Source organism: Mustela nigripes, chromosome 6 (assembly GCF_022355385.1).
Source record: "Mustela nigripes isolate SB6536 chromosome 6, MUSNIG.SB6536, whole genome shotgun sequence".
NCBI lineage: Eukaryota > Metazoa > Chordata > Mammalia > Carnivora > Mustelidae > Mustela > Mustela nigripes.
This window is the reverse complement of record NC_081562.1, coordinates 9462182-9478979: the sequence shown is the minus strand read 5'-3', so window position 1 is coordinate 9478979 and position 16798 is coordinate 9462182. Positions and strand designations below refer to the sequence as shown.

The following is a 16798-nucleotide window of genomic DNA, read 5'->3' as shown; positions in this document are numbered from 1 at the left end:
GACATTTCACTGAGCAGCTACCGCTGGGTCTGCCACTGGGCGCACCCTGGAACCTGGGCCCTGCCTTGAGGAGCTCCCCACTGAGCCACAGGAGAGAGCAGGAAATAAGACAGTTACGCTGAGGGGTGGGAAGTCTCACCTATTTCTTAGAGAGGTGATGTAAGTTGGGGTTGGGGGAGTGACAGACTCAAAATGACAGTGGTTCAAACTAGGTAGAAATTTCCCTCCCACAGAACATTCTGAAGGTAGGCACTGCGGGGCTAATATGGTATTTCGGCGGTGACAAATCCTTAGGGACTCTGATTTCTCCCAGCTCGTGGTTACCACATTCCTAAGACAGGAGGCTTGTTCTTAGGGTCCAAGATGGCAGCCAGCGCTCTCCAACATTGGGCGACAACACACAGTCTGCCACAGCTATACGAGCAGAGTATCATCGGAAGCCAGGGTGGGGAACGCTCAGGATTTTGTCTTGGGGGGAACTGGAGGGCTTCCAAGGAGAGAAGACACTTCTGTTCTGTCTTTGAGGAGGAGGAAGCATTGGGCGATGTTGAACAGATGGCCCACCACGCGGCAGACAAGCAGTCCACCAACCGCAGCAGCCACTTTGCTTTTATAGAAATACGGTATTTGAATGGGAGGCACGCTGCGAGGACTTCCCGTGTCCATGCAGCCGGCTGTCCAACGGCTACCGATTTTTTAGAGCATAGAAATGGGTCCTGGGATGTGCGAGAGAGAAAATGCTCCCAGCTCGAGGAAGCATCACAGCTCCTTGCTAACAGGCTTCAGAGATCTGTAGTCCAGCAGAGAATAAATGCACTCCAACAGACTCTAATCCTGGGTGTAAGTCTGTTGGAGAGGCAGTGGGGTGGTCCCCATGTTGGTAGAGGTCAGGTGCGTGGTCTGGGCTAAGTTGTTCACCTCTTGAGTCTAGAGCTTCCTTTTTCAAATAACAATAATAATTACCTGCCTGCAAGGGTGCGGAAGGCCTAGAGCGGACACTTCCCATTTAGTCTCTTGGGTTGTAACCAATGACCAGGTCCGAGCTGTGAGGCAAGGCAATTATTGTGTGGGTGGGGGTAAGCTGAGACCACTCTGGGATCCTCTCCCCACCACGGCCCAGAGGAGAAGGAACCCTTCTGCCCCACGTGCTCACCCTGCTGCTCTGATCCCCTGTGCCGAGGGCTCAGCTGTGATGGGACAGGGTGGCCAGGGAGCCAGGTTTTGAGCCAATGTGGGATTCAATCTGGGGCTGCCCAGAAGTATCTGGGAGGGCAGTGGGCTTTACAGATCTGGTATTAGCAGGTATGGGCATGAGCTGGAGGAATTGGGGTGATTCCAATTAATGACCGTTACTGTACCCATGCCCTGTAACTCGGGAAAACTGGTTAAAGTGAGCAGATATTCTAATAGAACCCGACTGAAAAAGCCTGGGCATTTCCTGTCGTTGGACTCAATCTGCAAGAATGATTATCAGTCGTGATGTTCATTTTGCAGGTTAAGAACACAGAGGCTCAGTTTTGCTGAAAGCTGTACAACTGAGAGGCAGTAAAACCCGGAGGGAAATTTAGATCTTCCAGAACCAAGAGGTCTGTTTTCCTGTCTTCACCTACGGCTCCATGGGGGTCTTTCACTCCTAGCTCCCATATTTTGTCACCGATATAGATGACTTCGGTAGGACTTGTTCATTCTTTAATCTAGACCTCCCCTCCAAAGCCTAGTCTTATAGACTTAACTACCTAGGTGATACCTGCGTCCATACTTCTCACATGTATGTTAAAGGTAAGTTCAAAGCTGAACTCTTGGTAACCTTCCCTTCTCTCCCCTCTTCTCTGAGGACAAGGGCACCGTTCAGATGCCTAAGCAACACCCCAGGGAATCCCCCTTGGCTCCCTCCTTTCCTTCCCTGCCCCTCCTCCCCATTCCCAAAGCCAGTGGGTATGCACCTGCTGAAATACCTGGCTCCAAAACACACTTCAAGTCTTCACTCTTACCACCTGCTGTCACTTTCTCTTCCTGAGACAACCACAAAAGCCTAACTGGTCGTCTGTCCCCTTCTGTTACATTCTCCATATTCAGAAGACAAGTGTGATCTTGTAAAAATATGAATCGGAGGGTGTCATCTTCCTGTTTTAATGGATTCCTGCAGCACTAAAATTATATCCATATTCCTTACTATGACCCTCCCAGCTGTACAGGAACTAGCCCCTGCTACTTCCCCAGCCTCAACTCCTGCCCCTTTCCTACAAGGGCTAGTGACAGTATTGTTGGCCTTCTCGCTGTTCCTTGAATATCTCAAGGGTTTTTTGGTTTTTATTTCTCACCTCAGGGCCTTTGCACATACTGTTCCCTTTTTTCTGGAAGGTTCTTCCATTCATTCTTTTAATGGCTGACTCCTCATCTTTGGTTCTTAGCTCAAAGTGCTCTTTCTGGTGATGTTACCTGTCACATGTGTGCCCTGGCTTCTCCATATACACAAGATCCATGCCCCAAGGTGAAAGACTCACACTGCTCCCCTAGCTGCTTCTGTGGCTGGGATGCGTACATTTCACCTACGGTCTACCTTTCAGATGCACCGCACCTTCCTGATCCTTTGAGGTACAAATGAGCAAAGGGATGAGACAGCACCATGCAGACTCCAGTTCCGGGATGACCACTGACAGGAAAGCAGAGTGGAGCTTGGAGCTCCCACTCCCCAGGAACACTGGTTCGGGGCCAGCAGTGTCCCTTGGCAGAGATGGGGCATCTTGGGCATCGTTCGCCATGGCATGGCCTCTGAAACTAACGAGCTGGCCCTCCCAGGGGAGCAGTGCGCCACCATTTTCCTTGAATATATTTCTTCCTGGAGGAGATCTCACTGATTGCAGGTAAGAAATCTGACAATGACTGTTCCTTCTAAAGACTGTCTTTGCCGATCTTCTCTAATATTTGTTAAATGAATGAATGACCCTGCCTCTAAAAGGCAGAAGTCCCTATTTATAGCGGAGCCTCGTAGCAGAAGCCCAATATACCATTAGAAGCTTTGTCATTCCCACTCGGCAGAATCCCCCAACACTAGATAAGAAAAGGACAGACCACAGGTCGGACTTAAAGCAGCTTAGAACTGCGGACTCTTAGACAGATTGTTGCCATTGAAAAACATATTTTGAACACAGACTGCTATTTCCGTGAGCAGATGAGAAAGTAAGTCTGCTAAAAATGAGAGAGAGGCTCTGTCCTCACCATGGAATCCCACCAGTCCATCCTGGTTCCCCCAGTAAAACTTCAGCGAATTTCACAGTTGGAAAGCTTCTGATTATTTCTATTTCTGGGGCAGAAAACTGAATCTTTAGCTGGGTTTCTGAAATAACTCTCAGGGGGATTTTATGTTATTTCAGTACAAAGAAACTACATTTTGTTTTGCACGGTGGTGACAGGCAGTGCAGAAACGTTAAATGATGCGATCTTGGTCTCCGAGTGACAGTTAGCCCTCTGCAGTGCCTGCTCTGTCTCTACTTCTTGGGGACGGACACTTGTAAGGAGACCATCATCATACGCTGAGTGCGGGACCAAGACTTCACACAGATGGCCCCATGCGTGAGAGGTCAGGAGGTATCCGTTGAGTGTCTGTGCTAGGTCTGTCCTAGGAGCTGGAGATAAAACAGTGAGAAAAACGGCCCTGTCCTCCTGATGAGGGAGCAGGAGGCTGGCTGAGGATGGAGCAGGGGCTGGTGCCTTGCACCCCCTCTCCCCCCACTCCCCTTGGTAATATGTGTGACATTCCACAGGCACCCCTGACTGCCCTAAAAGAAGAACAAATAGTTAACTTGCAGAGATCACAGTCCTGCAAGGCAGGAGTCTCTCTTGGTTTACAAATGTCCTTGAGATTTACAACAAAGAAGTTGCTTATCAATAGCCCAATTTCCAAAGATACAGAACTCAGTTCCTCAAGCCCTAACGTCACCCTCCCCTCCATAAAACACCGAAGGAGACGGAGGTAGAAGGAAAAGTAAATAAAGTTAAATTTCTTTTAAAACCTAAATCTCACTAACAAGGACCTTTGGCAGGCGAGAATTCTACCACTGAACCACCAATGCTAACAAGGACCTTTGATAGCAGGAATGTAACATTCCATCAGGAGACTCCCAATTGTCTTTGTTAGTGCCTCATTAGAGGGAAAGTGGCCTTGGCTTGATAGTAACCAGGCCTTCCATATCCTGACAGTCTTCTTTATCCCAATAGCCCTTCTGAACAACCCTTTGTCCTCACATACCCAACTCCTGTGTATATAACCAGCCACTCCTCACAACCCGGGGCAGCCGCATCTCTGCCTGCCCACGGGTCCTGTCCCCGTGCTCTAATAAACCACCTTTTTGCACCAGAGACGTCTTAAGAATTCTTTCTTTAGCCGTCGGCTCCGAACCTCACCCCACCGAACCTGACTTAGGTTCTGGAACTTCATCACTCCTGGAATTGGCATCCTGATAGAGCCAGACACTAAACAACCCGTAAGTCCCCCAGGGGAAGAGCTGCCTATGAGAAGCACCCTACAAGGCCGCAATGATGATAAGAGTAACTGGGCGGTCCATGGCCGCACGATGATAAGAATAGCTGGGCGGTCAGGACCCGCCTTGCTGGCGTGATGTCAGTGAACTTGGGATCTGAAGGACAAGAAGGAGCCAGCCATTCCCTAGAACTCTGAGAAGAAAGCACATTCCAGGCTAAGGTCACAGTGCACAGGCCCAACCGGACATAGGCCTGGAGTGTCCAAGAGGCAGAAGGAAGTCTGGCGGGCTGATGTCTGGTGCCAAGGGAGTGAAAGGAGGCGAGAAGTCTGGGGAGAGAGGTGGTGGCCGGATTCTGCAGGGTGATCCATGTCAGGCTAAGGCATCTGGATTGATTCTAAGTGCACTGGAGAAGGCGCTGGAGCTTTTAAGCAGAGAATAGTCTGATCTGGTGTGTGTCTGTGAAAAGGTGGTTCTCATCCCTGTGTACAGACGGGTCTGGGGTCAAGCGTAAAAGGGAGGAGCCCAGGAAGAGGCTGCTGCCCTCAGCCAGACGCTGGGTGCTGGGAATCCATGACCTCCTCCCCGCTGCCTTGTTGATGATGGGGGAGCAGAAGGCTGGCGGAAGGCAAACCACCCCTCCCCCACACGCCTGGGTGGGACACGTGTGACATTCTTCCAGGAAACTTTCAACTATCTTATTGATAATGCCTTGCCAGAGGGGAAAACAACTTGAACTTGACAATGATAAAGCCTTCAGTATCTGGTAGGTCCATTTTAGCACAAGAAAGTTCTTTGGAAAACCTCCCCTAGCCTTATGTCCCCCCAACCCCACAGTAGAAAACCAACTGCTCCTCACAAGTCCGGGGCAGCTCTTTCTGCCCTGGGGTCCTGTCCCCTTGCTTCAAAGACGTCTTGAGAATTTCTTTCGTGGCTGGAGGCTCCAAACCCCACCCCACTAGCCTTACCTATATTCCCAAACCTGCTCATTGAGCTCCCCACGCCCACCTTGAGGCCCCAGGGGCAGTTGGATACACCAGGGCAGGGAGGGAGATCTGAGTGTCACTGGCGCCAAAAGCCAGACGAGGAGCCAGCAGAAGGCTAGCTGAAGACAAAGCATGAGCTGACACCCTACAGGAACCCCCACCCCCACTCCTAGGAGGCTTTTACAGGACATTATTCCGGGAATCCCCCAAGTATCTTGTTGATGCCTGGCTAGAGGGGTAAAGAACCTTAACTTGACAATGGCAGAGCCTCTATTATATGGTAGGTCCTCTTCAGCGTAGGAAAGTTCATGTGAATCCTCCCTTTTCCTTAGTTCCTCCAACTCCGCAAAGCCCCAAGCATAGAATGGGCCCTTCCTCCAAAGGGCGCCTCCCCCTGCCCCCAGCCGCTTTCTGCCCATGGGTCCTGTATCTGTGCTTTAATAAAACCACCATTTTGCACCAAAGAAGTATTAAGAATTTTTTCTTGGTCATGGGCTCCGGACCTCACCCCACTGAACCTCACCTATAGTCCAAAACCACATCAAGAAGACTAGATAAAAAAATAAAATTTAATTAAAAAAAAAAAAAAAAGGAGGACTAGATGAGACCACCTGGGAAAACAGGTAGAGGGGAAGGGGAGGACAGACTGACGGACAGGAAGGCAGGCACTTGCAAAACTGGCAACATAGAAGCCAAGAGAAAAGAAGTCTGGTGAAGGTGGGAGCAGCCAACCACGAGACGACGAGACGGGGACTAGAGTGGTGAGCAGATCAGGGCTGAACCACGGAGGCAGGAGCAGCTACTAGGACGCGCTGAAGGCGGGATCTGGGGGTACAGATGAGGCTTTTGAGAAAGCCTGGTGGGAAGGGTGGCAGGAAATGGGGGTGCAGAGGCAAAGGCAAGAGGTGCCAGAGCAGGAGTGTTGGGTGATGGAAGCCAGTCAACAGTGGGAAAAGATGATGAAAGACGGGGTTGTGCCCACAGGGGACGAGTCCAGACCCAAGTGCGGCAGGGCCCTTCCTCCACAGGCATCAGGGGCTGGTGGATGGTGAGGGTACAGATCCGGGTAGGAAGGTGAGGGCCGGGAGAGTGTATTGTGTGGAGGTTTCTGTGATGTGTCCCGCATGTTGTCTGTGAGACTCATGCTGCATGAGTGACCCTGGGAGACCGATTCGTTGACCTTAGCTGACCTCCAGGTCCCAACTGGCCCTTCTGGTCTGGACACCAAGACCCTCCAGCTCCAGGCAGGGCCGGACCCCTGGATGGGAATCCGGGAGGGGAGGCGAGCACCTCTAAACCAGGCTCCCAGGAGACGTAAAGACATAACAGAGAAATGCAGCTTTCCAAACTGCCCGTGGGCAAACAGTGTTTAACTTCAGACCCCCATGTGCCCTATAAATAGTTATGTGCCCTATAAATACGGCCCTTATGGGCACAGTCAATTGGAATTCTCGTCGAGGGGAGGACGCTCCGCCCAGGCCTTTCCTGGGGACTCCTGCCTGGCTGTCACCACAGGGCTGCCTTAGCCAATAAGAGGCTGGATATCTGAAGTGTCCTATTTGATGGAACTTTGTCTTCTCCTTTACTGCCCTCACCTATGCACAGATTTCCCTTTTCTATTAGATTTTTAAATAATCAACAAAGTGTCTCCCCCAGTATTGATTTTATATAATCAATAAAGTGTCTCCCCCAGTCAAACTGAAGAGTATGGTGGCTGCTGTGAATCTTCTCTTCAGAACAGAGAGCAGGGTTTTAACCCAACACCTTCAGCCCCTGTGGGGACACAGACTTTCCAAGGAATACTGGGATGGCCAGTTGGATTTCCAGATCCCCAAGTGTCCTCACCTCCTGTTTTCTGAAAGCGGACATCCTGACCATGTGTGGGTGTCAGCGATAGCCTCTATCCCACTTCACAAAAGAAAAGGCACACCATTCCAAACACCGGGTGACCGTTGCAGGGTGGAAACAGCCCCAACTTGGCACCAGACTAAGGGCAAAGGCTGGTCTGACAGTGAATCAAGCCTCACAGGCTACTTAACAGGGTATTAGAAATGAGGACGTCGGTCTACAGCTTAAAGATTAGTGAGGGAGAGACAGCCACGATCAGTGGATGACCCAATAATTCCCTCGCTCGGGAGGAGAGGGCTCTGAGCGGTAGAACAAGATGTGGACCAGAGTGGAGACTACCCACCCTGATGGATTTGGCTGAGGTAGAAGGATGACTGGGCTCCTTCTGCAAAGAGCCGGAACATAAATGAGCTTTGTAGGCCGTAAAGTCTGTATCACAACTACTCAACCCTACGAAGATGGTCAAAGGCAGTAGTCAACCAGTGACCTCGCCTGGGTACCAGTGATGTATTACTTACAAAAATGGGCAGCAGCAGGCCTCATTCGTGGCTTTCCCAGGCATTTACTTTTTTTCCAGCTCTCTGGAAAAAGGAGGTCTTGCTAGGGAGTGTTTGGCAGGTTTCGTGTTACCAGCGGGGTGGGTGGCAGTGAGGGGAGGGGGCTTACTTGGGGACAAGAGGGATCAGAGGCCAGGTGAAGCTAGGGAGGTATTTTTCATTTGGGCTGGGGAAGGGTGTTTAGGGGAAGGGGAATAGGCTGGGGCCGGGGTGGGGGGGGACAGTATGACATAATTAAATCTGCATTTTGAAAAGATTTCAGGGGTACTAGGGAGCCTGAGGGAGCCAGGAGCTTACCGCAATGGTGAAGGAGCTCCAACTGGACTTTTGGGGTGGGGAGTGGAGGGGTAGGATGGTTCTGGAGCTGCCTGGGAGGGAACACCACAGGGCAGGGCAGAGAGGGGCAAGCCTCTTGATGCGGGAAACAATGGCAGAAGAAAAATTAAATTCCCTGAGAACAACCCACTGATGAGTCCTTGAAACGGGCAGTGACCTTCCTCTAGGAACTCAGCTGCCTCAATGTTAATGCTTCGGGAAGGGCAAAATGCAATCTCAACCCCACCCCCAGAATCCTGTGAGTCTACTTTAACATGTAAAAATTCTTTGGAAACTTCCTTTGTCTCTGCTCCCCAAGATACATGTTGGCAATCATCCCCCAAGCCTAACACCCACTAATATACATCTAAAGGGTCTCATGACTAAGGTTTTACTAGACACTAAAATGACATTTTTTCAACAGTAGCTAGCCCCCTCAAGGTCCTGGACACCTTGCTTCCAAAATTCCCTGGAGACTTATGCTCTCCCTAACCCCCTCCCAATTTGAAAATATATCAGGGGCCACTCCTCATGACCCTCTATCTGCCCACAGGTCCTGTCCCTGTACTTTAATAAAACCACCCTTTTGCACCAAAGATGTCTCAAGAATTGTTTCAAAAGGAAGCCGGCAGCTTTGAATCCTAACATCTTTCCTACATCAGATAGGACAGCCAGGTGCGGGTTTATGGTGAGGAGTGGTAGGGAAAGCTATGAAAACACTTTGAGCTGAGCCTATGCTTAGAAACTGCTTCCATCCCCTTCACCCCCAAATCACTGCATTTCTGTGGTGACCTTCTGGTGGTTCTACTCATGTGCACAGATCTAGAGGACCACCAGGACCCCTCCCCAAGATGATGGACAGGGAGTACAGAGACATGGCACCAACTAGAAGTCACTGAAGCTTTTGGGGATGCAAGGGGTCTGGGTCTGTGCCCCTCTACTCACCTTAGGGTAGGGAACTTTCTTGTACTGGATAGATGTCTGGGAGACATGTCTCTTAGAAGTGAACAAAGAGAACTCTCTTTCTAGGGAAGAGAAAGAAAAATGTGCTTTATTCTTTCCCAGACAGGACACTGCAGACCACAAGTTCTGACACAGCCCCCTCCCTGGAGGCCACAGCAACAGCAGGACAATGAACCTCAGGCAAACCAGAGCCCCTCAGTCATTCCCTCTGCTGTGTGACCTTCGGCAAGTTACCTAACCCCTGATCCTGTTAAAGGTTTGAGTACTAAACACCTTGCAGGGCTGGTGAACCAATTAAAGTAAATAATGTAAGCAGAGGCCAGTACCCAGGGCAAGCACTCAACTCCTATGAAAATAAATAAATAAATAAATAAATAAATAAATAAAGTACTGGCTTCAAAAGAAAAACAAAAAACTCAAAACCCTGAAATATCAAAATGAGTAAATGTTGAATTAAACGCTTAAAAAAGTAACAGTCGGGGCGCCTGGGTGGCTCAGTGGGTTAAGCCGCTGCCTTCGGCTCAGGTCATGATCTCAGGGTCCTGGGATCGAGTCCCACATCAGGCTCTCTGCTCGGTGGGGGGCCTGCTTCCCTTCCTCTCTCTCTGTGATCTCTTCCCTTCCTCTCTCCTACTGTGATCTCTCTCTGTCAAATGAATAAATAAAAATCTTAAAAAAAAAAAAAAAAGTAACAGTCTATCAACCTGAGGGAGGGTCATTAAAGTTGGAGACAGTTTACAGTTTACATTTTTTTTTTTCACTTTGAAACTTCTGTGTGTTTCCTGGTGGTTCCTGGGAAAGCAGATGGCTTCCCTGTGCCCTGGGCTAGTGCTTCCCAAACTGGACAACACTCAAAGATCATGGCGGGGGGCAGGGGGCGCCTATCCAGAGATGCTGATGTGGCTCATCATTCTAGGCTCTGCCTGCACCCCTCCAGGGTCAGGAAGATAGATCACCATGGTGTGGACAGTACTGGTGTGGACAGTACCGCCTCTCAGGAGGCCCCTCTGTCCTGCTGAGCGGCCTCATGTTCCCTAAGGGAGGTAGACCCCGGGGCTACTAGGGACGTGGCTGTGTGGCCTAAATTTCCCACTAGACTGTGCCACCGGGCTGTGCATCCGGGGCGCAGAGAGCCCTTTCCTCATCTGTCGCATCAATAAGAAAGGAAGCCTTCCGCCACTGACTTCTCTGAACTCTTAACTCTCCTTATCTGTGAGATGGATTTAGTGTGTCCTTGAGTTGGTTGGTGTGAGGATTAAGTAAAAGGATAAGGAGGCCAGCAAGGAGCCTGACCCAGAGCAGACACCCAGTCCCTGGCATCCGTGAGTACAGTACCAAGTCCCACCCCTGCATCCCAGCCGTGATGCTGCGGAGTCTAACTATAATTTCTAAGCATGAGGCATTTCAGTCATTTTGGTGGCTAATGTGGGGGAGTGTGAGAGGGAATCTGGCCTGAGTACTTACATACCAAGGCCCTATCCTGCCCCAGCTGGATGGCAGCTGGCACGGCAGGGGAGCCAGCAGGGGGGCCGGGGGGTGGGTGGGCGCTAGGTGCACGAGGGGTAGCTTACTCTTTAACAGTCTTCTCTGCAAAATTAATTTTTCTCTCCGGAATCTCTCTGGATCCAGTTCTGAGTAGTTCCAGCTGTTGTAGCTCTGTAGGCAAGGGTAGATGCCTAAAGGAGCGAAGAATGAGGAGGAAAACCTCCATAAAGGAGAAAGGAGGCAGAAAGCTGAAGACAGAGCCCCCACCCCCCTGCTGGTCCTGGGGCGGGGAGGGGGGGGAAGCTTCTAGCATTAGCCTGGCCCTACACTGGCCCTGTGGTCTTGGGGGAGTCACTTCCTCTGTGGGAGGCTTTGGTGCCTTCTTCTGGAAAATAAATGGTTAGGTTTGCCCTACCCCACCCCTCCGACCCCCCAAAAGCATGGATGGGTCTGATGACTGGATCACACCAGGACATGTGACCCTGTGCGGCACAGATGTGAAGGCAGGCATTGTCATCATTCCTTTTCCTGCTTATCTTCTCTGCTCTCGCTGAACTATGAGCCCCCTGAGTGCAGGACCTGGATCTTACTCACTTTTACCCCTCGAGGGCTTAGCACTGGACCTAGAGCATGACAGAGAGGAGCTTAGTATTTGCTAACGGAAAGGGCTCTCCCTAAACATTTGATGGCGATGTTAATGGGCCTAATGCTTTTCTTGTAAGCAAACCATGTGTTTCAGAGTCTTGGCTTCTTGGAACCTGAACCCTCAGACATTAGAAGGACTCCACTATCTCCCTCCGTTCTTTGGTTTAGAAAGGAAAAGACCAAGGATTGCTTGAGAAATCTTGAACTCTCATGCAAAGACGCTGTCTCCATTGGACAAAGTAAGTGGACAAGAAGTTTATTATTGAGGATGGATTAGGGGAAAGAGGTACAACCTTGGACAAAAAAGGAGAATAAAAAAGGAGGAACAGAAAGAAAAAGGTCAGAGAATGCGAGGCAAGATAGCAGAGTGGTTGGGGTGCCTGGGTAGCTCAGTGGGTTAGGCCTCTGCCTTCGGCTCAGTTCATGATCTCCGGGTCCTGGGATCAGGCTGACATTGGGCTCTCTACTCAGCGGGGGACCTGCTCCCCGCCACCCTGCCGCCTGCCTCTATATCTACTTGTGATCTCTCTCTGTCAAATGAGTAAATAAAACCTTCAAAAAAAAAAAAAAAGATGGTGTAGTGGTCAAAGACCTAGCTGTGCAGTGGGACAGCCTGGATCTGAATGCCTACGCCCCTATTTTTGCTGCGGGACCTCATTGATTTTACATATATTAAGAGGATCAAATGGGTGTGTGGTGGGAGGGAGACTTAGCAGGCCCTGGGCTGCTATCCTTGAAAAATCTTGCTTGCGAGGTTGGCCTTTGGCCAGCATGTGCAAGTTGGCTGGTAAACATTTCTTTACATGATACCATTTTCCCTAACTAGTTAGAAGAAGTGATACATTTCTAGAAGTGTACAAACTACCAAGACCGAATCATGAAGAAATATAAAATCTGAACAGACCGATAACGAGTTAGGAGGTGGAATCAGTGATCAAAAAACCTCCCAAACAAAGAACAGCTCAGGACCAGATGGCTACACAGGCAAATTCTACCAAATATTTAAGGAATGAACTCCAATCTTTCTCAAACTCGTTCAAAACACTGAAGAGGAGGGAACACTTCCAAACTCATCTTACGAGGCCAGCTTTACCCTGATACCAAAGCTAGATAAGGACACTACAAGAAAAGAGAACTACAGGCCAATATTCCTGGTGAATATAGACATAAAAATTCTCAAAACAATATTAGCGAACAGAATTCAAGATCACATTAGGAGGACTGTACACCATGATCAAGTAGGACTGCGCCCTGAGATGCAAAGATGGTTCAACATCCACAAATCAATCACTGTGATACACCATATTAATAAAAGGAAAGATAAAAATCACCCGATCATCTCTGTAGATGCAGGAAAAGCATTTGACCCAATTCAACATCCTTTCATGATAAAAACTCTCCACATTTGGGTACAAAGGGAATGTAACTTAATGTAATAAAGGCCACATAGAATAAGCCCACAGCTAATATCATACTCAATGATGAAAAGTGTTTCTTCTAAGACCAGGAGTGAGACAAGGATATCCACTCTCACCACCCAGAATAATTAGACAACAAAAAAAAACCACCACAACAACAAAAAAAACCCCACCAAACCCAAACAAAACAATAACAACAACAACAAAGATGAAAAGAAAGGAAAGAAAGAAAAAAAAAAAGAAAATATCCAAACTATCCAACTCAGAATGGAAGAAGTAAATTTGTCTCCGTTTGCGGATGACATGATGTTGCATATAGAAAAACCTAGAGTCCACCAAAAAAAGTTAGAATTAATCAACAAATTCAGTATATTGTCACGATACAAAATCAACATATAAAAGTCAGTTGGGTTTCTATATTCTATACACTGACCATGAGTTATGTGAAAAAAAAAAGAAAGAAAACAACCCACTCACAATAACATCAAAAACAGCAAACTACTTAGGAGTAAATTTAACTAAGGACGTGAAAAATCTATATGTTGAAAACTGTAAGACACCGATGAAAGAAACTGAAGAAGAAACAAATTAATGGGCAGATATGCTATGTCATGGATCAAAAGAATTAAAATTATGAAAATATCCAAACTACCCAAAGCCACTATATATTCAATGCAATCTATCAAAATTAAAAAAAAAAATTCCAACGGTCTTTTTCACAGAAGTAGAGAAAACCATCCTAGAATTTGTGTGGATCCACAAAAGACCCTGAACAGCCAAAGCAATCTTGAAAATAAGCAAAGCCGCAGACATCACGCTCTCTGACTTTAACCTATATTACAAAGCTAAGAAATCAAAAAATAGTCCAGTCCTGGCATAAAAACAGACACATGGATCAATGAAACAGACTGAGTGCCCAGAGATAAAATGTGGTCAAGTAAAATTTGATAAGGCGGCCAAGACTATACAATGCGGAAAGGACCGTCTCTTCAATATATGGTGCTGGGCGAAGAGGACAGCCACACGCCAATGAATAAAACTGAACCCTCTTCTTTTACACCCCTTACAAAAATCGACTTGAAATGGATTAAGGACTTAAAAGTGAGATCTGAAACCACGAAACTCCTGGGAGAAAATAGAGGGGAAAATCTGACATTGATCTTGGCAATGACTTTTTGGTTACGACACCAAAAGCACAAGCAACAAAAGCAAAAAATCAACAAGTGGGACTACATCCAGCTAAAAAGCTTCTGCACGGCAAAGGAAACAACAAAGTGAAAAAGCAACATTTGGAATGGAAGAAAACCTTTGCAAACCATAAATCTGGTAAGGAGTTAAATATCCAAAGTGTATAAGGAACTCATAGACTCCATAGCAAAAAACAAACACATCATCTGATTAAAAAATGGGCAAATTAAAAAATATCTGAACAGGTATTTTTCCAAAGAAGACATGGCCACCAGGTACGTGAAAAAGAAGTCGGCATCACTTATCAACAGGGAAATGCAAACCCAAACTGCAAGGAGATGTCCTTCTCACATTTGTTCTAACGGCTATTATCAAAAAGACAAGAGATAACAAGAGTGGGGAAGGGTGTGGCAAAGGAACCCTGCGTAGGAATGTACACTGGTACCACCAGTGTGGGAAACGGTAGGGAAGCTCCTCAAAAAATTAAAAACTGAACTACCGTACGATTCGGGAATCCCACTCCTGAATACAGATGTCCAAAGGAAATGAAATCCCTGTCTCCATGAGATCTCTGTAGGGTCATGTTCACTGCAGCATTAGTCACAACAGCCAAGACAGAGAAACAACCTGGGTGTCCATCGATGCATGAATGGAGAAGGACAGGGGTACAGCTACATAATGGAGTATTATTCAGCCATAACAAAAGAAGGAAAATCAGACACTGGGACAGCATGGATGACCCTTGAGGGTGTTATGCTAAAGTGAAATAAGGCAGACAGAGAGGGACAGAGACTGTAGGATCTCACTTACAGGTGGAACCTGAAAAGCCAAACTCATAGAAGCAGAGAGATGAATGGTGGTTGCCAGGGGCTGGGGCGGGAGTAAAGGAAGAGATGTTGGTCAAAGGGCATAAACTTCCCATTATGGGAGGAACCAGTTCCAGGATCTAATGTACAAGCGTGATGACTATAGTTACTAATACCGTGTTGTAGGGATGGCTGGGTGGCTCAGCCGGTTAGGCATCTGCCTTTGGCTCAGGTCATATTCCTGGGGTCCTGAGATCAAGCCCTGCATCAGGCTTCCAGCTCTGCAGAGAATCTGCTTGTCCCTCTGTCCCTCCCCTTGCTCATGCTCACACTTGTTCTCTCTTGCTCTCTCTCTCTCAAATAATAAAACTTAAGGGGTGCCTGAGTGGCTCAGTGGGTTAAAGCCTCTGCCTTCGGCTCAGGTCATGATCCCAGGGTCCTGGGATCGAGCCCCGCATCGTGCTCTCTGCTCAGTAGGGAGCCTGCTTCCTCCTTTCTCTCTGCCTGCCTCTCTGCCTACTTGTGATCTCTGAGTGTCAAGTAAATAAATAAAATCTTTAAAAAATACCGTGTTGTATATTTGAGTGCTGCTATGAGAGTAGACCTTAAGTTTTCTTGCCATAACAACAAAACAGTAATTATGGGGGAAGGATGTGTTCACTAACCTTATTATGGTTAACATCCCCAACATGTACCTGCATCAAGTCATCACTTTGGGCATCTTAGACTTAAACAATTTATATGTCAATTATAACACTATAGCTGGGGTGCAATTTTTTTCTTAACTGATCAGAATGGCTCACTGGGCCTGGGCTAGCTGCAGAACAATGAGGCTTCTGCGGAACATCTGGTTTTCTGGCATTTTGGTATAGGATAGACAGAGGTATCTACGGCCCCCAGTATAGACCTTGGGTCATGTGTCTCTAGTAGGCTTCCCCGGGCAGAGACATCACACGCGCTGCTACATTTTGTTGCAGAGGGATGAGCGCACGTTGCCTAACTTTTCAGGGAAGGGAGGGAGCAGAAGGAAGCCTGCCCATGAATTCCTCCAGACTCTGTCTTTTCCCCTAAGAGTTGCTATGACCTTAGCCATGAATGTAACTACACGCTGAGGCTATGAGATCTCCCAGAAAATATCCTAATGTGGCAATGAACCTGGAGACCCCCAAGACAGCAGGGAAGAAGTGCTGACTTAGGAAGCTTAGTACACGGGAGCTTCTTAATAGGTAGTAGGTGTTAATGACCTTAGAAAATAGCTCGGTCAAGAAGAGGGGAATAGGGATCGAGAGTGACAAGTAGTTAAAAGTGAACATCAGCCTGGCACTGTGTGTGGCAGGGACCAGGGGACTACAGTTGGGTCACATGGGGTCACCTGGGATGCTTCCAACCAGCATCCTTTCTTGGGTTCCTGAGCTCTGGGTCCATTAGTCCACAGCATGTGGCTAACTACACTCTGCTGAAACCTTTCTGCAGATTACCGGGCACAAAGAGGGGACTAGGAATGTCTCAGAACTGTCTTTTTGTGGAAGCAAGGAAATTGGTACTCCTTGGGGCTCTAACCGCACATCTTCCCTTCTTTGATGTCAGCAAGAGAAAGGGACAAGGGTTTCAGTGAAGGGTGTGATGGCAAACCACACCCCGAGGCTCAGGGAGGAGTGTTTCTAGAATCACAACCTCCCCGACCCCAGAGCAGCCCCCTCTTACCTGAAATCCACAGGCTCACCGTGTTACAGATGCTCGATTTGAATTCGTGCGTGTTGAACCAGGATTGAGGGAAGCAGCAACAGAAGCTGGTATAGATGGCTTTACTCAGCAGCGATGGCAGCTTCTGTGGGTCGGCAAACAGAACTCAGGCAACATCCTGGACATTTCTAGACCCAGAAAAGAGCTCCGAACTGCAGAAAGGATCTGTGATAAAACTCTCTACCTGATACAGCACTGCTTTCCACCCAGGGAGAGGGAGCAATTTCCATCTGCTGCTGGCCCACATTGTGCTGGACTCCTCACCCTACCTGGGGACCACACCTAAACCTCATGAGAGGCTTGGCCAGGAACCTCCCCCTCCCCCAGGTCCTCTGCTCGCCATCTGCGGCTCAGCCCATTTTG

General features: G+C 48.3%; 1 protein-coding gene across 1 annotated transcript in view; it reads right to left on the bottom strand.

The window, feature by feature from the left end:
• The window catches only part of FAM227A (family with sequence similarity 227 member A), a 77110-nt gene that overhangs the window by 40558 nt on the left and 19754 nt on the right, over positions 1 to 16798 (bottom strand). Inside the window, exons 8-10 of the mRNA XM_059404594.1 lie at positions 16397 to 16520; positions 10722 to 10826; positions 9133 to 9212 (exon numbers count right to left, since the gene is read on the bottom strand). Of these exons, the coding sequence (XP_059260577.1) occupies positions 9133 to 9212; positions 10722 to 10826; positions 16397 to 16520 (309 nt within the window). The remainder of the gene's footprint in view (positions 1 to 9132; positions 9213 to 10721; positions 10827 to 16396; positions 16521 to 16798) is intronic.